This window comes from Pezoporus flaviventris, unplaced genomic scaffold, assembly GCF_033815535.1.
Source record: "Pezoporus flaviventris isolate CSIRO_AGI_PZ_B2104156 unplaced genomic scaffold, CSIRO_AGI_Pfla_v1 ptg000002l, whole genome shotgun sequence".
Taxonomy (NCBI): domain Eukaryota; kingdom Metazoa; phylum Chordata; class Aves; order Psittaciformes; family Psittacidae; genus Pezoporus; species Pezoporus flaviventris.
In genome coordinates, this window is record NW_026892550.1 from 40,967,417 (window position 1) to 40,988,303 (window position 20,887).

At 40.1% G+C, this 20,887-nt stretch overlaps 1 protein-coding gene across 1 annotated transcript; it reads right to left on the reverse strand.

Annotated features, from left to right (window-relative positions):
• Positions 1-3: 3 nt before the first annotated feature.
• ETFDH (electron transfer flavoprotein dehydrogenase) lies at positions 4-20,794 on the reverse strand. Its single transcript, XM_061475846.1, has 13 exons — positions 20,700-20,794; positions 18,951-19,100; positions 17,945-18,174; positions 16,972-17,053; positions 16,586-16,704; positions 16,210-16,287; positions 12,869-13,015; positions 11,018-11,158; positions 8,948-9,091; positions 4,193-4,361; positions 2,486-2,668; positions 1,906-2,127; positions 4-596 (listed from the first exon to the last, which is right to left on the reverse strand). Exons 1-13 carry the CDS (start codon positions 20,731-20,733, stop codon positions 433-435), a joined length of 1,863 nt encoding a protein of 620 aa, XP_061331830.1. The 5' UTR covers positions 20,734-20,794; the 3' UTR covers positions 4-432.
• Between the last annotated feature and the right edge of the window lie 93 nt (positions 20,795-20,887).

Consider the following 20,887-nt stretch of genomic DNA (forward strand, 5'->3'; position numbering starts at 1 on the left):
CCCCCCCCTACCCCGTACTGCAAGGTAGGATTACATATAGTAAATCACTTCAGATAGAGAATACTTTTTTTCAATGGTAGGTACTAAATTCTTCCACCATACCCATCGTTCTGGATATAGCTCCTGTTAATCACTGAACTTCAGCAATAAATCCAAGATCCAAAGTTCCTGCATCAGTCCTGAGAAGAACTTTCTTCTGCCTGCCACACAACTCCTGTAAAGAAGTCCTATTTAAATAAGGCTAAGGGTTTGACCAGAAGGCACCAACTTTCCATTTAATGCAACGGTCATATCTAGAATTCAGAACAGCGCATTAGTCTCAAACTGTTACACATTCAAGTCAGTGCTGTACTTTTAATTACACTGCAGCGTAAAATACTCCCAAACTTATCTGTTGGTGATCAGAAGTCATTGAATAGACTTCCTGTCAGTTTACATTCCATTATAAGCTGGTCCTCCTCCACCTTCAGGCACTACCCAGTTAATGTTCTGACTTGGGTCCTTAATATCACAGGTTTTGCAGTGGACACAGTTCTGAGCATTTATCTGCAGTCTTGATCCTTCTCCTGTTTCCAGGGGAACATATTCATAAACTCCTGGGAAGAGCAAGAGAGAGCTGTCACTTCACTGAACAGTTTTCCCCCTGCACGTATGCTCTACTAACCAGTAAGTGCAAAGAGGGAAGTGTATTACTAGCGTGATTCAACTGCCTTCTTCCATCTTTGCTAATTATTTCGTAATGAAAATGATGTAACGAGTGGTGTCCCTCAGGGATCGGTGTTGGGACCAGTCTTGTTTAACATCTTCATCGCTGACATGGACAGTGGGATTGAGTGCGCCCTCAGCAAGTTTGCCGATGACACCAAGCTGTGTGGTTCGGTTGATACTCTGCAGGGAAGGAATGCCATCCAGAGGGACCTTGACATGCTTGTGAGGTGGGCTGATGCCAACATCATGAGGTTTAACCATGACAAGTGCAAGGTCCTACACCTGGGTCAGAGCAATCCCAGGCACAGCTACAGGTTGGGCAGAGAAGAGATTCAGAGCAGCCCTGCAGAGAAGGACTTGGGGGTGTTGGTCGATGGGAAAATGAACATGAGCAGGGAGTGTGCACTCGCAGCCCAGAAAGCCAACCGTATCCTGGGCTGCATTAAAAGGAGCATGACCAGCAGGTCGGAGGAGGTGATCCTGCCCCTCTACTCTGCTCTTGTGAGACCTCACCTGGAGTATTGTGTGCAGTTCTGGTGTCCTCAACATAAAAAGGACATGGAACTGTTGGAACAAGTCCAGAGGAGGGCCACGAGGATGATCAGGGGACTGGAGCACCTCCTGTATGAAGATAGGCTGAGAAAGTTGGAGCTGTTCAGCCTGGAGAAGAGAAGGCTGCATGGAGACTTCATAGCAGCCTTCCAGTATCTGAAGGGGGCCTATAGGGATGCTGGAGAGGGACTCTTCATTAGAGACTGTAGTAACAGGACAAGGGGTAACAGGTTAAAACTTAAACAGGGGAAGTTTAGATTGGATATAAGAAGGAATTTCTTTCCTGTTAGGGTGGTGAGGCACTGGAATAGGTTGCCCAGGGAGGTTGTGAATGCTCCATCCCTGGCAGTGTTCAAGGCCAGGTTGGACGAGGCCTTGGGTGATATGATTTAGCATAAGGTGTTCCTGCCCATGGCAGGCGGTTGGAACTAGATGATCTTAAGGTCCTTTCCAACCCTAACGATTCTATGATTCTATGATTCTATGAAAGTACTGTTCACATAACGTATTAAGACCTGCACTTGAACCCTTTTCTAGGAGGAGGATTTGGATGGAATGCATGAAGTAAGTAGTAGGCCAGGTGCACACTGAAGTGCTCAGTCTTTCACCTTCCAAAACCAGCTCAGACACATTTCTGTTACCCACCTGCTGGACAAAATCTTTGTTCTGGTCCATCAAATACAGCCAGATTCCTACTCACAGGGATGCTGTCATCTTTGAGGGTTAAATGAGCAGGCTGGTCGTGTTCATGGTTTGTACCACTTAAAGCCACAGACGACAGGAGATCAAAACTGATTTTTCCATCAGGCTTTGGATATTCAATAGGCGTGCACTCTTTGGCTGGCTTGAGCTGAGCAAAATCTGGTCCTAAATATATTTTAAATAAATAAGTTTCTATATAGAATAACTGTAATTTGCAGTTACTCAAGAACATTAATTCAATTAAACTATTTTAACTAAAGTAACTTAATGTAATTAAGCTATTTTAACTTCCCTTGTCATCACAATGAAGTATTTCATACAAGGTAACCTCTGAGACAAACTCTGCTAAGTAGAACAGCGTTCTGATATCTTCATTTACATTATGACAAAGTCTGCTTCAACGACTTACGTCCCATTTCTTTTCTACATTCACCACTTGACCAGATGTACTCCAGCTTCAACTGAGACCACAAAAGACTGACATAAAAATTTAGTACCTTCTTTCAGGAGAGAATGAAATTACCTGGATGTTTTAATGTCCATGGTTCCATTCCTCGCAGCAGCCAGTAAAATATACCGGTGTAAATCATTCCTCCATACACACCAAGTACGCTATGGCAGGATGGTCGGATGTTTCTAACTGCATGCAGTTCTTTCCAGACCCAGGACTTTTTCAGGTTCTCTTCATATTCTTGCACATGAAGTCCTAAGGCAGTACATTACTGGTTAGGTACCTACAGCACATAAAGACTATCCTTGAAGTAAAAAAAAAAAATGGCTATATAAAAACTGTTAGCAACGAAGGCAGCAAAATGAGAATTTCAGAATAGGAAGCTAGGTATATACTAGACAACGTATTTCAGCCTCTTGTAGAGATCTGTTTCGCTGGCAGTTATCAGCAGGTGTATACTGCTCCTTTGTGGCCTCTATGAAATGACCCATGAGCAGCATTAAATTGCCTCAGACCTCAGTAAAATATAACTGGCCAGGTGGCTACATTAACACCTTTACGGGAGAACAGCTGTTCTCTCATAGAATCCAAGAACTGACCAGGAGAGTTTACCTAGGATGAGACAGGTTGGTAGTTTTAAAATTGTCAAGTTCAAAAGCTTTTTCTTTACAACTTATACAACCACGAACATTCTGATTTCGGTAACTATGACTACAGCCCAATAGATGATGCCAGTGCTAGTAAACATTTTTTTCTCCCTTTGTAGCCAGCAAGTTAATGAGATATATTTGACCACACACTTGATTTAAACTCCTTGACTGTATTCTTTACACATACTAGACACTGCACGTGACACATGACACACCTACTGCAGTGTAGTTAAAGCCAAGTAATTATCTTAGAAAAAAAAACATGTTTTTTTCAAATGAAAATATTCTGAGAGCTTCCTCTTCACCATTCTTCATTACCGTTGTTCTAAGCAGTAAATTTATAGCCTTGCCTGTACATGAAAACATGCTTCAGTCCACATTTTTTGTTGCATGTAAGGCTCTGAAGAAAGTTCATTATCCGTGCACAGAGAAGGTGGGCTCTAATATTCTACTGCATGACCAAACTGGAGACAGCATATAAAACCTGTCCATAACCAAACACGAGCAGCACACTACCCAGTAAGAGCATTTATCACTTCAGAGGGATTCTAAGCACTTTAACCTGTTATACTGTATTGCACGTTCTAGATGAACAACAGCTGACTAGGATTGAATTCACCATTACAAATAATAATCATGAGGCACCAGGCTACAGCATCCATGTCCAGAACGACTGAAATTCTAACTGGGTTCTCTTGCTGTACAGCCTTTGTTAGCAGATTTAAGGGAACAACCAAGGCTTAAATAAATGGCTACAATGTGGTCAGGATCAGGTCATTACTTCAATGTGCCTGTATTACACATAAAAAGAAATACAGTCTCACACTTGGAATACTACAAAATTAAAGACAAAAAGAGGATTGAAGGAAAAAAGTATCCTTGCAACTAAGAGTGAAGAGCAAACTTCATCAATACTTAAGAATAACTAAACATAACTTAATTTCCTTCTTAAATCATTCAACAGTATATATAGTAAATAAACAATAGATGTCTTTTCAAACCAGCATGCTTGTTTTATGATTTATTTGCATTCCCAACTATTTTATTCAGACACATTTAGTTACTGCGAAGTTGGTGGTGACTGTAATTGAACACAGGGTAATTGCAAATTGAGGTACAACAATCTTACCTTTTGTCTTTGACTGGAGATTTTCATTGATTAATTGGCTAAAGATGGCTTCAGAAGCCAACATGCCGCTCTTCATTGCGGTATGTGTCCCTTTGATCTTAGGAACATTCATGAGTCCAGGACTGCAACCAACTAATACTCCACCTGGGAAGGTGAGTTTGGGTATTGACTGAAGAGGAAGTAAAAAAAAAATAAAGTGTTTTCTTCATTTGTTCTTGGTTTTTACAGTGAAAATAACCTTCTGGAAATGAAACTGGCATGAGGCTTGAGTGTCCTTCACATTTTTAAAGTTGCATGTGTGCTTTCTAAAAATACACCAGTTACTTCACTTACCAAGAAATTTTGGCATGGTAAGCAAGTAAGAACACAGACATTGCACTGGGGCTGAGTATAAAAAAATGACAACATTTTCTTCATATCTTCTCTCTAGTTGCTTTATCTGCAACAAGACTGTGGTAATTTCACCCACCAATACCATTTTCCTCCTTCAAGTTTAAATAAGTTCTTTTTTAAAGAGATAATTGTGTTCCCATTTCCAACAGAGTAAGTTGCATGCCTCTCCTCTCACAGCTTACCACCCAGTGCTTTTTACCATACATCTTTCCCATGTAACTGCAGTGTGGTCTCCTTGTTGTTCCCCTCCTCCCCACTTATTTTAGAAGTTGCTCAGCAGCCAACAAATAGGTATTTAGTACAAAATCACTGCCTTACCCCCTGTTCTGTAAGAAACAATGTCATTGACTACAGTCAACTCACAAATCTAAGACAGATGATTTGCAAACATCAGGTCTATAGTATTAATATACTATGATATATACCTGTATTAGCTAAGGAATACCTCGACTATCAAGACAGTTATCCTCACCCTCATCCAATGAGATTAAGATTTTAGACAGGGAACAGCTTCAAGACACACACCGATTGTAGAACTTAGAGCAGAAAGCTTTGATCATATCCCAGGTCTCAAATTGCTGAAGTTGTGAACATGGCCTTCCTCTGAAAGTCTTCAGTACTCAGCAGCACTTGTGAATCTAGCATCCTGCTTTTATTAAAGGTGCTGAAATAATCCGTTTTTAATAGCCTAAATAGTTTGACCCCAAACAAGTAATCAATGAAAAATGTCCAAATAATAAAGTACCCCTTGGAATTCAAGACAGTCTGAAACAAACATTTTGTTTCTTCTGCTTGTTCAATTGTCATCTGTTTACTATTCATCCAGGCCTGGTTACTTTCGAATATTCGTATAGTAGTCACTAAATAAAGTTGTACACAGCGTTTCCTATGTATTTTTGGCAATTTGTTTAATCAGAGACTTAGTGGTTTGGTTTGTAGCAAAGGTAATTAAGGCTGAAAATACAACTTAATCCTTTCAACCATGAGAAGTCACCACCCTCTTGGCAGCAAAGAGATAAAACAATGCTGGTTTGGAGGACAGAGGAAGGGAAGATGCCTGCTCTGTGCAGCAACATCCCCTCTGCCAGTGGACCAGGAACCCCCTATTTTGCTCCCCTCAGCTCAGCTCAGGGTTGAAAATCTTTTAAGCGAGTCTAATGTTTGACACTTGCATAGGTCACCAATAAGAAGGTTTTTTTTTTTCCCCTCTGATACTGTTAATACACATTGCTCAATAACAGCAACACTTCATTGTTTTCTACAAAACTCTGAAATCTTTTCAAAGTTTTTTGATATAATGGAGACAAAACAGAGGTTGCATGGGAATTTCTTAAGTGCTTGATTTTGCAATTTTAATAAACGGAAGAAATAAAAGCTATGTAGATGTAGCCTATTAAACCCTCTTCCTCCTTCCCCATATCCCAAAAAATCAGCCACAAAATCAGTTAACTATCCCAGAGCTTGCACTCTCCCTCTCTCCCACCAACTTAGCTTCGCTGTATGTTAAAGACTAAACATGGTCATAAGGTTACCTGTGGCAGACAAAACCAGCTGAGATTGATGGTAATTTCATACACCTATATACACCTATACACCTGTTCAACATCTTTGTCAGTGACATGGACAGTGGGTTTGAATGCGCCTTCAAGTTTGCCGATGACACCAAGCTGTGTGGTTCGGTTGATACACTGCAGGGAAGGAATGTCATCCAGAGGGACCCTGACACGCTTGTGAGGTGGGCTGATGCCAACCTTATGAAGTTTAACCGTAACAAGTGCAAGGTCCTACACTTGCGTCGGAGCAGTACCAGGCAGTTACAGGTTGGGCAAAGAAGGGATTCAGAGCAGCCCTGCAGAGAAGGACTTGGGGGTGTTGGTCGATGAGAAAATGAACATGAGCCAGCTTCAGTGTGCACTCGCAGCCCAGAAACCAACCGTATCCTGGCCTGCATCAAAAGCAGCGTGACCAGCAGGTCGAAGGAGGTGATCGTGCCCCTCTGCTCTCGTGAGACCTCACTTGGAGTATTGTGTGCAGTTCTGGTGTCCTGAACATAAGAAGGATATGGAGCTGTTGGAGCAAGTCCAGAGGAGGGCCACAAGGATGATCAGGGGGCTGGAGCACCTCCCATATGAAGACAGGCTGAGAAAGTTGGTGCTGTTCAGCCTGGAGAAGGCTGCGTGGAGACCTCACAGCAGCCTTCCAGTATCTGAAAGGGGGCCTACAAGGATGCTGGAGAAGGACTCTTCATCAGGGACTGTAGCAATAGGACAAGGGGTAACTGACTTAAACAGGGGAAGTTCAGGTTAGATATAAAGAAGTCCTTTACTGTGAGGGTGATGAGGCAGTGGAACAGGTTGCCCAAAGAAGCTGTAAATGCTCCATCCCTGGCAGTGTTCAAAGCCATGTTGGACAGGGTTTTGAACAACCTGGTCTATTGGAAGGTGTTCCTGCCCATGGCAGGGGTTGGAACAAGATGTTCTTAAGGTCCTTTCCAACCCAAACCATTCTGTGATTCTATTTGATGCAACACTGCCACCAAAATGAAAACTGGAGCTACTCAACAACTTACGTAAGAAAATATTCCTGGACTCTAGTGATGCAAATGAGTCAGACAGCTACAGTCAAAGCAACACATGCAAAAGAAGAGCTAATTTAAAATCTTCTTAAGTGATTCACCAATAAAGCTTTTTTTATTCTTTACTGAAAGCTTGTATTAAAAAAAGGCCATTAAAAGTATGACTTCATCATTAACTAGACAATTTTATCTACAGCAAATAAATAAGTAAAACTAAAAACAAAAGCTGAACAACCCCCCCATGCTTTTATAGTAGGAACAGTTAAAGTAAGGTACATGCTGTTTTAAGTCCAGCAAATAAGTCCAAAGATTAGGCAGAGGTGCACAAGACATGACACAAGGTGTCATCCTAATGTGTGTAAGTGACATCACAATGTCTGTAAGTGACTTAAAAACTACCATGTTCTTTCAGCTGTGTGTTTTGAGTAGTATAAGAAGTATGCAACTGAAGTCACAATCTGACTACTACTTCATGAAAGGAAGAAATTCAATAATGATTATCTGTGATACAGAAATCAGTGCACAGGGTGGAAGGAGAAGCTCATCTTACACATAACTCTAAATTATTGGTATTTTGTTTCTTATCTGTGTTAATAATGGTCAGACAGTGGTCTATGAAATAAGCTAGTAACACAGCCGTGTTACAACGTAATGTGACATATTTCCACTTCACAATGGACCAAGTAACCAACCTGCAGGTTGATTAAATGATCCCACTTAATCAGGAAGTTGCTTCACAAACCCATATGACTCAGTTCCAGGCATGCACACTAGTAACAAAGCTGAACCCCAAAAGACTGAGACAAGTGTTACACTGCTGCTGAAATTCCACTTATATTGCAAGAACTGCATGAAGTCACATTTATACCAAAGAAGACATTCAAAAAGGAAGAACAATGTAATCAGAGAGTAGAGTGGAATGGCCCCAGACACAGGCTGCGAATTACAAATACTCAGGCTAGTTTTAAATTCCAAACCAAAAGGCATGTCTACAAATAAATCTAGGAGTCCAGGACATGCAGCCATGTCCTGTGTTCCATGATGCCCACATGAGAAGGTTGGAAGGACTTTAGCTATTAAATATAAAAGCAAAACTATTTCTTCTGCAAATTGTTCCAGCCCTTTCAACTGAACTTAAGGCTTGGTGAGTACACAGAACTGGGCTTGTTTAGTCTGGAGAAAAGGAGGCTCAGAGGGGGAACATTATTGCTCTCTTCACCCACCTGAAAGGAGGATGGAGACAGGGGGTGGGTGGTCTCTTCTCCCAAGTAACAAATAATATGACAAGAGGAAATGGCCTCAAGTTGCACCAGGGGAGGTTTAGACTGGATTTTAGGAAACATTTATTCACTGCAAGGCCTGTCAAGCATTGGAACAGGCTTCCCAGGGAGTGGAATCACCATCCCTGGAGGCATTTAGGACATGTAGATGTGGCACTTAATGAGATGGTTCACTGGTGGACTTGCCAGTGGTGGGTTAACAGTTGGACTGGATAATTTTAAGGGTCTTTTCCAGCCTAAACAATTCTATGAATCTGTATTTAATTTAGAAACAGAGTGATTATGTCAGAAGGTTTTTAGTATGACAGAGCCTAAACCTAGCAAATCTCAGCAGCCGGTATCCAGCAAGATAACAAGGCTTTTCTGTCTGGAAAAACTCTTGGCTTTATTCAACTTTACTATAGCTCAGGTGTTTCCCATACAGCCCAAATCTACTGCACTAAAATCACAGCTATAGGGAATTCAAAGTAAAAGGAAAAAAAAAAAAAAAAGTCATGAAAATGTTACCTGCAGACCACCTTCATTTAACGCTCTGGCACCATAGGCAATCCTTGTTCCACCCTCCAAGGTAGGCTGTACAGTAGGATGGTGCTTCCACCTCTGAAACTCCCTAAATGGATTCAAATAGGGATTTTGATAATCTAAACCAACCTTAAAAAAAGAAAAGTGTGCAACGTTAATGAAAACAAAGTACAAAATTTCAACAGAAGTTTGAAAAGAAAACAATTGCATATTACATCAACTCTTTAAATCTATTTCATACTAAACCAACCTCAGGATCCTTCTACTTAGAGAAACTACTGCCAAAAATACATTCTGTTAATAGGGCAGCAGAAGTATATCTGACAATTTGCTGCTACAAGCCTGTTCTTTGCCCTACTGAAATTTGAAGCATGGAAAATATTTAATTGCATTGTAAACATCTTCCATCTGTCACTGAAATAAAACAGTGAAATTATATTAAGCATGGTTTAATGGGCAGGATAAGGGAGAAAACTAGCTTTAAATTTGTCTTTGAAAATCTCTTTGCCTTAGAAAAGCTGGAAGGAGAGGTGAACAATGCTTTCTATATAGTTATGTCCTTGTGCTCACATATTTAACCAGTTCTTCACATCATTTAGCAGAGTCAATTATCACTTCCAATTAGGTAAGCCATTTTAATAAAGCACAGGGGATCAGTGATGGAAGCAGAAAATGAAGGAAAACGTCTTTTCCCAACTGGCTGGATGCCCAGATTCCTATCTTACGTATGTGAGAATTTGCCCCAAGATATACTCTGCATTTCCGATCTTTAATATACTCTTAAAAGGGCTCTTATGCTGCCAAGTTTTCTCTTTTGAGCTTTTTGGTTCCTGTAACCTTTATTTGAGGCAAGTAACAAAACATATCATGAGTCAGCAAGAAACAGTTGATTTCTCTGGCAGCTGACTGCTTTTAGAGCACTGCTTGCATTTATTTCCTTGCTAGATAAAAGTTAATGAACGATTTGCAAAATAATTCTGCTAGAAGAATCAGTTCAGACTGACATAGGTGTAAAATTCAAAGATAAACTGTGCTTGTATGTTCACACAGAAGTTGATTTTCTCCTATGTGAACTGGAGATAATATGAACATTAATGATTACCATTCTCTAAGAACCAAAGCTCTCTATCCTTCTAAAAGCAAACAGAATTTAAATGCCTACTGTCTCTACTCATTAATTCCAAGACTAGAAATCTGAACAGAACAAGTATGCATGTCTGAGAAAAGCTAACAAGTTTGTTTCAATATTTCTTACAAAACCATTAGACAAAAATACAGTTTTCACACACATTCTGGGACCCTTCTGAAATCTAGAAGGTCAAAACATGACCTAAATCTTATGCTGGTAAAAACCCAGATCGTGTGCCTGACTAATGTAACATCTGCATGCGAAGCACATGCACATAATAATAAGTGCGTGCTTCATTTAGGACTGTAGGTGCTAGAAAAATATTTCCTACCATTGCTCTTTGCATCACTGGCTGGCAGAATGACACAAGACTGTCTACAGTGATCTCAATTCTGATAAAGAAGAGTAAGAAGCAGCTGCCTGTTCAACTCAGAGACAACTGCTAAACAGGGGGAGGCAAACAGGGGTGATATGAATGGCAAGAACATACTGAAGAACTTGGGAATAGAAGGAATGCTGCTTGCAGAACTGCAGAGTAGTTTCACTTTACATGCTTCTCTCAAAGCACAGCTACACCCAAGACTGACACATGACAAAATGGAATTGTACAAAGTGTGCATGATTTAGACATCTAACTTGCAAAACTCTTGTGAGCAGTTTTGATTGATGATTTGGGTTTGGGTTTACCAAAACTTTGTTTACAAAAAAAATTATTTCCAAGTTTTCCATTTTGTTCTTAATGAAAGACTCTTGATTTAAGATACATTCATATGACAAATTAACCTTCCCTAATATGGACATAAGTGCATGTAAAATTGAGAAAGTGCTAAATTTAGTCTGTTGCTATTCGTGTGTTTTCATCTTCATATTAAAAACAGAGAAACCAAACAACAACAAGCAAGCATGCAAAAACCAGTTTCACTTACCACAAATCCAAGAGCAACTAAAGGTTCACTCTCCTTTAAGTGATAAAGAAAGGATCCTCCATATGTATGTCTGTCTAAAGGCCAGCCTACAGTATGTTCCACTCTTCCAGGTTTCCATTTCCTTTCATCAATAGTCCACAACTGAAAGAAAGAGGATAAAAAATTACTTTACATTGCAAAGTAATGGCCTTTCAATAATGTAATATTATATATATAAAAGATATACAATTACATATAGAAGAAAATTAATTTACTGCTATGACCAATGCATAAATTCATGCAGCAAAATACCAGGTAATAAGTACACTTTTTTTGGGTTACCATTGAAGAATTTCCTAATACAATGCTTCTCTTTCTAGAAATGTTGCACATCAGAAAATGTGACTGAGGCTCCAGTACTATACCCAAAATTGTCATTTTATGCTTTATATTAGCGACTTCAATAGATACTTCTGCTAAGGAAGGCAACACTTAATATGGATTTTTTTTTTCTTTAAATACATTATTTTTTCATATGAATCACTGCAATTTCCTCACAAGGTCAAGGCTTAACAATATGCTCGAGTTGACCTAAATATCTGCAGTCAAACAGGTTGTCCTCTCTCTGCTCTCTCCTACACATCTCCAGTGGTGATCTGACCCTTGGTGAACTCACAGAAGCACCTTCATGTTTCCACTAGTGAGTCAATTTTCTGCTCATTTCACAAAATATCTCTTCACCACAAAGCCAGCTGTAGTCTAATGACAGAAGGGCATGAAAGGTACATCTAAATTAATGTTTCCGGTTAGATCAAGAAGTGTACTTTTGAGCAGGACTCTTGATTCCTCCTACTTACTGTGCTTTGGTTCACACCATAAAGCAGCCACTGTACAGGAAGGCATGAACTGGATTCCTTTCACATGAAACTAAACTGTAAGACAGGCTCCAAAAGCCCATCTAAAGCATTCCAGTCACAAAAGGGACTCAGTCCATGGGACTATATCAGAGCTAGTCTTAAGTAAAAATAAACCTGATATATGCACAGCTCATCAGCACCAGCTATTTCATTTACAGAACCATTCCTATTGGACTGTACTATTTGCTAAAGCAGTCTCATCTGGAAGCAAAGGAACTCTACAGCAAACCCCATGCTTTAATGACAACTTAGGTGTTAGAAATAGTAACTATGTGTTATTCTCTACAGAAGTGTAAACTAATTATTTAACAAATAGTCTGCTACTAGAAGCACAGTCTTAGAGTAATTAAGAATATATTATAGTCAAACTGACCATATTCTAAATAACATAGCTCTTTTTCATGACTGATATTTCCTGAGAATAAAGTATTTTAACAAGGAAACGGGATCCCTAACCCAAATTTTATAAGCCCACTGAAGGGCATTTAGAGGGTAAAAAAAAAAAAAGCTCATCTAGAAGGTGTTTCAGAGACCATGACTCATCATCTGGAATAGCTCCACTCTCTAATGAAAATCCACAGAAAGCCTTTCCTCCCCTTCTCAGGCACTAAAGCCCCATGAATTGGGCAGCATGAATCCCTCTCATTTAGTACTGAAAACGGATTTCACAAATTAACATAATCTGAAATCAAATTAAGACATTAGCAGAGTGGATTCACAGGTACCTTTAGGTATAACACAGATATAAGATAAAAAGCAACTAAAACAAAACAGTCACAATATTCAGGGAATATCTTCTCAGATGACCTTCAGAATAGCAAAGATTCTGAAGTCTGAAAGCGTAACTCAAAATCTATCGTTCTCATTTCTTACAGACATCAACTTGAAAGCAAACAGAAACTACTTTATAGTTTCACAGTATTTTCCTTAATTGTTACAATTATGCAGGCAATACCTCTTTCAGTCCAATACCATAGCTCTGGGGTTGACAATTCTCCCTTAGATTGTACTTTTTGTACATCTGTTTGGCTAGATGTCCATGACAACCTTCAGCGAAGACTGTGACTCTACCATGGAGTTCCAAGCCTCTTTCAAAGGTAGCCTGCAAAAGGAGAACGTTTCATCAGCAGTTAGATCTGTGCCACACCAAATTCACAGCGAGAAACTAGAAGGCAATAAAGTGATTTTACACTACTTTGTGGCACTGTCCAGAACTTACAGCCATTGCAAGTTATGGCTCTAGTCCAGATGTTTTCACCTAATAACTGTGATGCTTCCCAGGCAAATCTTGCTGTGTAATTCCAATAAAACAAGCACTACAGTGGATCACTATTTGTTACTGAGACAATCTCTTCTAGATCAGAGGATATTTATACCAAACCTGATAATTTATATGATGCAAAAAAACCCTGACAGAACATAGACTCTTAACCCCGAACTTCACACTTTAAATTTTTGCTCATTTGCTTATTACAGTAAAACATTGTGTCCCCCCACAGCGGTTAAACACCAGATCTGAAAAACCTGCATCGCCTCTGCCCTCAAAAGAACTCACTACCTTAGAATAATGTTACAATAATATTACATCAATCTTACATGTTAAAACTTACAGTATCATTAAACTAACATGAAGTATCACTATAAAAAAAATCATCTCATTAAAAGTTCCAACACTGAGATTGAGAGTAAGGTAAGGGGAACCACCATACTTGTGTATGAGCATGTCACATGCATATGTGAGCACTGGATGAGAATATTAATAGATTATATTTGCAATGTAAAAAGACAAGATTTTAAATATATATAAACCTGCGGGACGGGGGACGGGGGGGGGAAACAAATTTTTTTTAAAAGAAAAAAAAGCTTGATTTCAGTCAGAAAGTTTAATGTTGAAAAAGATAATGAAAACAGGTTTGGATTAAGATATCCAGCAGCACCTAATAAAACCATCTCAACGTAAGCAATTGGCCCAGGAGAAACTTACTGCTGTTATTTTGAATTGTTTCTCAGGTGCAATCTGCTTGTGACTTACTGGTTGGAAACCTCTGAAAAAGGCTAGCAAATGAAAAGGCTCCCTCTATGCAGGAATTACCTTTAAACAGGAGTTACAATATTTTGCCAAATTTTTTGGTATATTGTTTGAATTTCTGATTGTCAACCTTTACATGAATTATCTTACAAAATATTAAGAGAACTACAGGGACTTACTACCTGATCTTAAATATTAAAAACATATAATGTCCAATCTGAAGTAAATCTATATAAATGAATTAACTACAATTCCACACTGTAAATATCAGAAATTCATTAATTTGAAATGTTTCATCAATGTGACTAACGATAACATCCTTCTCCAGAATCTAGACAAGAATCACTGTGCGACTTTTTACTACACAGTCTTACCACTGGCATTTTTGTTTGATTGGTGCTGACTGCAAGGTGAAATTCTGTTCATTAACCCTAGTCTATCTGATTAGGCACTGCATAAACACAGTAAAGATATTCTTGCCTTGAAGGTTATACAAACTCTGTCTATTTACCTGAACCTTTATACACTGGAGTTAGTACCAGCTGACCTAACTGACAGCTGAAATACTTGAATACTCAAAAAACTGCAGTGGTGGCACAGTAATTATGTACCTTAAAGAAGTTAAGAAACACATTGTCCCAGTTTCAGCTGTAATAGCCATTTTTTCCTCCTTCCTAGTAGCTGGTGCAGTGCTGTATTTCTGCTTTAGTCTGGGAACAATGCTGATAACATACAGATGTTTTAGCTGCTGCCAAGTAATGCTTACCCTGATCACGGACTTTTCAGTCTCACATGCTCTGCCAGTGAGGCGGGGCACAAGAGGCCAGAAGGAAGCACAGACAGGACACCTGACCCAAACTAGCCAAAGGGATATTCCATACCACAGCACATCATGCCCACTATATAAACTGGGGGGGGAGTTACATGGAAGGCCCAGATCGCTGCTCGGGTCGGGGTGGGTATCAGTCAGTGGGTGGGGAGCAATTGTATTGTGCATCACTGCTGTTTATTGTTTGGGTTTTTTTTCCTTTTTAGTTTTATATTCTCTCCCCTTGTTATTTCCCTCATCATTATTATTAGTAGTAGTTCTGTATTATACTTTAGTTATTGCACTGTTCTTATCTCAACCTGTGGGGTTTACATTCTTTCAATTCTCCCCATCCCTGCTGAGCAAGTGGATATGTGGTTCTGAGTTGAGGGCTGGGCTTAAACCCCGACACACAAACTTCCAGAATAAACAGAAAAAATTCTAGGTTTTGAGAATGCTTTAAAATAAATACTAAAATAATAATTCCTTCCTAAACCAAATTCCCATTAAATCCGCATCACAGCAGCAAGCTAAACACATTACCCGCGCCTCCTACTGGAGAAAATGTACACCTGAAAGTAAGAGCACGTCTGGCCTCTACAGGAGACAGCCAGCATCACACTGGAAAAAGTACTATTTTCCCCTGCCATTACTTCCTCCTCCCTCCTCCACTGTCTATATGCTCTCAAAACAAGTCTTTTATTCTCATTTCGTGTCTTAAAGAGGGAAAATAGCCCATGCTTTCATATGAAAGTAAATACCTCTCTGAAACTACATAACTAATAAGAAAGCTCATAAAAGAAAGTAATTCTTAAGAAAAAGCTTGTACCCATAATTTCTGTAGCCGAACAGTTCTGTGAGAAAGCTGTTATGGGTAGCTGTGGTGCCAAATTCTCCTATACATTGCATAAGGAAGAGACACACTGCAGGTTCTAGATTCCACTAAAAATCAAAGTCTGTCACTTAGGGCAGGGTGTCACCTTCTAGACACAGAAACAGGAACGACCAGCAAAAAGGTGTAGACTCAGTGTGTACTTTGCCCCAGTGAGGCAGACAGCCTGTCAACAAATGGGACTGCAGTTGTGAATATTAAAGATAATCAGCCAGAAGTACACTCTCTTACACATTGCTAGTTACCAGCTAGACAACAGCTTTCTATTTCATCTTCATGCCTTTCTTCTATGAGTCCCTGGAATTGTTTCCTGATTTAACATATGCCAACACACCTTCAAGTCACTCCCAAACAAACCTCCTTTCTGCGAAGGCTTTTTCTACTAATCTCAGAAGTTTACAAGTTTCTGAGGCCACAACTTGCTCAATTTTATCTACAGAGAGGGAAGACAGGTACTGAATTTTACACTTTTTCTTAGCCAGCAGCAAGCCAACTGACGGCAGTAGAAGCAGATATATCACAATTTCTATAATCAGACTGCTAGTTATGGAGAAGATAGCTACTTACTTTAGGTGCTCCATCCTTCTGAATGCCTACGTCATTAGTTGCTATCCCTTTCACGCTACCATCTTCATGAAAAAGAACCTTTGGAAATATTTAAACAAACAAACAAAAATATTTAATGATCTCTCATTTTAATCAACTCCTAGAAAGTTATAATACAGAACTTCTAAGCTCTATGTCTTTAACGGTCAAACTTGAAGACTATGTAACATACTGTGTGATCCACTTGCACTTTGCTGGATCTGGGCCAGAATTTAGACACTGAAACACAATTTTCATAATATATGTCTTTTAAAAGGAATGTTGTGACTGTACAAATAATTGAGAGTGAAGAGGGTTCCAAAACCACTTTTCATATATGCAGTGATGTCATTATTACCTCAGCTGCTGCATAGCCTGGATATATCTCAACACCCAATGCTTCTGCTTGTTCACCTAGCCAGCTCACGAAGTGGCCCAGGCGTACTATGTAATTTCCATGATTAACCATTGGAAGTCCTAAGCAGAAAGACATACATACATAAACCACAGAACAATAAGCAAAACGACACAAGTTGTATACATCAAATGTCATATCTTCTACAACTATTATCTTTACAGTAATCTTATGTGTTATCATAACCATCATCTACATAAACCCTATCACTAAGTTATTACTTCTACATACACTTGCTGTACTACACTGAATCAAAATTGTTTGAGTAAATGAAAGAGCTGAAAAAGACACAGAGAAAGATGACTCTCTATCACCTCACTAAACTTTACCTGGAATAATTGGCACCGGAATTCTAGATTTCTCTGTTAAAATTCCAAACTTGTCTTCAGTTACAGGAGTATTAAGTGGAGCCTACATTAAGAAAGAAAATAGAAACAGTGTGTTTCTAAAAAATAGAAAAGTTATGTTTTTCTATCCAATCCAACAATAACAAACAAAACAATCCAAATGGCAGTCTAATAAAGGTTTAATAAAGCAGTTCTGTAGGAAGGTATCACAAGAAAGAAGTGCTTTATGAGGCAGTCATCACACAAGAAACAACACAACTATTGACACACACACAAAAAAAAAATGGACCAGGGCCTTGCAAATAACTTCTACAGTTTGTACACAGGCTTGTACTTCATCAACATTCTAGACCTTTCTAAAGAAAGCAGTTACAACTTGTGTAATTATTCCAGTGAGACAAAACAACCAGCTGACACCTGGTATTGCAGCTCTCAGGTGACAGTAGGCAGCTGGCTGCAAGTCAGATGGCTGTTCTGGCAGAGACGGCAGCTCCCTTCTTGCTATCCGTCCTCCTAAAAGCACCTTAGGTCTCTGTTACACCACTAACTCCGTACAAAAGTAAGTATACTATGTGCCATTTCCCAAGACTATGAAGAACTATTGCACAGAAAGAAGTCTGACGTAGCTAAGAATTGCACATCTTGCTGCTTATGCTCAGGAGCTGGATTCTGCACAAGTGCAGTGTAGTGCATCCCAGGATGCACCAGACATACTGCCTATATGCAGTAAAACTGCTACATGAAAGAGCAAAGGACACAGCATATCTGTGTAGACATAAAACTTTAGCATTGCCAAACTAGAGGTAACAGACTAAAAAAGAAGATAGGGTGCTTTTTTTTTTGTTTTGTTACATCAGTGTATTTTTTAATGGCAAGAAGTACCAATGATACCAAAGTACCAGTGCAGTTCATCAGAAGACAGAAAATAATTTAAGGCTGATACGCTCATACATACCCCCCGCTCTTTCCAGTCTGGAAAGAGTTCTTCTAAGGCCCTTGGCTCAACACAGGCACCGGACAGTGTATGTGCACCAATCTGAGAAGCTTTTTCCACCAGGCAAACACGTATTTCTTTGTTGTGCTCCACAGCTAACTGTTTGAGTCGAATAGCTGCAGAGAGACCCGCAGGGCCTCCTCCAACAATGACAACATCAGCTTCCTCTGCAAATCTTTCCATGTTTACCCCTATAATAGAAAAAAAAAAAAAAAGATAATAACATAAACAAATATCCAATTTCCCCCAGCCTCTCTCTCAATCTCTGCTGTTACACTTGTTGCTGGGTATCCAAGAAGTATTACTTTGCATAAAAGGAAGCTAAATATTGAACAGAATCCCCAATTCAGTACTTGGAAGAGGCACAGAAGGTCATCAGCACTCAATGTAAAATTAGCTCCTTTTTTTTATATACCATAAAAACATGTATTCAATCTCTATCCACCACAAGTGTCATCTTAGTATGTTTAAATTCAGATTCCAGTTGGGCAGCTGTATCAAAGATGCTAACTGAAACTCTTGGTAAGGGAGAAATAAAAGAAAAAATACCTTTTGCCAGAACATGCAACTTAATTTTACGCTAATCAATCATTCTTTTCTGGAATTGAAGCCATTAAAATTGCTGAATGTAGAGACTGGAATGCCCAGAGACATGTATTAATATTATTTTCTCACAAATGCTCATTGTAAGAACAACTGAGAAAATCCTGCAGGCACATACCTGATAGAATTAAATCTTGAGATAAGTCACTAAAGCAAAAGCTGCTTATATATTTTACTTACATAACTAGGAGAAAGTTTATTCTGATAGCACTAAAGACACACACCATAAAATTAATTTGGAATATTAGTACTATATTTAAGAGTACAGAATTTCTGTAAGAAGATAAGGACAGCAACATATTTCAGTGTCTTTAAAACAGCAATAACAAAGGAACTTTTAAATAATGCAGCTTTTTTTGCTCACCTTCCCATCGTTTGTCTTTGTCCCGAGGATGAATTGTATAATGTGTAGTTATGCGAGGCACAGAGGCAGTAGATGCACATCTTGAGATATGCAGTGATGGAAGGCTATCTCTGTTTATCAACTTGAGAGCACGAAAGCACTGATATGCTGCTAAAACAAGAAACAAATTTACAAAATCAGCAATTTTCCACATTTCTTGAGTTTTCAGACACAACAAACATGACAGCCCCTCCCCAGGTTCATCTCTTCTGACATATCAACACAGGTTGAGACACAGAGTTTGGGCTAGTGACACTAGAGAGTTCACCTAAAATGAACGTGGTCTATGAGTGTCATGGTCTACAGGAAAATCTCAGGCTGAAGCCCAAGTATGCTTTAGCTAAAGCCAGAACAAGGGATATAGTTAACCTTGATCTCAGCTGAAAGATGGTAATTGCTGTGAGAACAAGTCAGAATTTCTTTTCAAGCAAACGGACCAAATTAAAGTTTAAAATGATCAAAATAAGGCTCTGTTCACAGGGCTATTACATGTTACATTCTTGTCTCATTTTCTTTTTCCACAAAAACTAGTACGGTCAGTACAAAAACTAGTTATAGTTAAAAGGTCTGTGAACTAATGCACTCTGACAAGTATTTTTCCTTCCTTTAAGGATTCCTTTTCTCTAGTTTCACCAGTGAAGGAGGATACAGAGTATTTCTGCAAAGCCACAAAGACTGAAAGGTCTTGTTGAGAATGGCATCTGGCAAGGCGAGCACAAACATCTTCCACTGTAACTCTGCACAGCAACTGTAAGGATGCTGGTCTGTGTATGCAAAGGCACTAAGTATTATCTATGCCAGTTTTAGAACAGCAATTTTGTACTTAACCAGCAATAACATAAAAATTGTTATCATACTACCTCATGACTCTGAATCATTCTTTACTTGCAATCAGGATCTGAGAATAAGCAATGTTTTTTGTAAGCACGATAAACTGCACCTATGCAGATATAATAGAACATGACACCTTAATTTTTGAGGTATCTGAACAGAACTGACAGTACTAAGAATTACATAGCATAGTTTAAAAATGTCAGTTGTTTCACACACATGTCAAAGAAGTGAAATTCGACCCGGAATAAAACTGATAATTACAAAGGCAGGTCCAAACCGTGAACGGGCCAGCTCTCTCCAGTGAATGAACTCAGCTGTTGCTACCAGTGTACTGAGAGCTTAAGGACTCGGTAAACGCGAGGTGAAACCTTTGGCCGAGGCAAACAATCTCTAAGAAGGCACTCTACGCTCTCGCAGCTCTCACTAACTGCCGTCAGTACAATGTCTATTTAGTCAGCAAGACTGCCTTTAACTGCTTTATTTTCTCGCTTAAAAAGGGTAACCTCTAGTATGGCTACAAAGATAATTCCACCCTCATGCGCCCGCCGCAGAGGCACAGCAGCCCCCTGCCTGGCCCACCCGGTGCTCCCGTAAGCGCTGCCTTCTGGCTCAGCGGTACCTTCAACCGGTCAGAGACCGCCGGGGCAGAGGGCACACGGCCGTGCCTCCGCTGACACCGACTGCCACCCGCCAGCCCCGCCACTCCCGGCCCCGCGGCCCCCGCCGCCCGGACACCCGGGCGCGCCCCAGCCACGACCTTTGCTCTCATTCCCCGCCGCGCCATTCGCCAGGCCCGCTCCTCCCCGCCGGGCGGCGGCAGCCCCAGCCCTGTCCCCTCGGGACAGTGAGCCGCCCCGGGACGAGCCGGCATGTTACCTCGGCTGGAGGACGGGCAGCAGAAGAGCACCATGGCGCCAACACCCGCACCCCTCAGCGTCCTCAGAACCCCGCGACCGCCCTCGGCGAGGCTGCGCCTGCGCACTCGGCCACTAGCAAGAGGGCCCCCGTCCCGTCCCACCTCCCTCACTGGCAGGACTACAGCTCCCAGAGTGCCTCTCACAGGG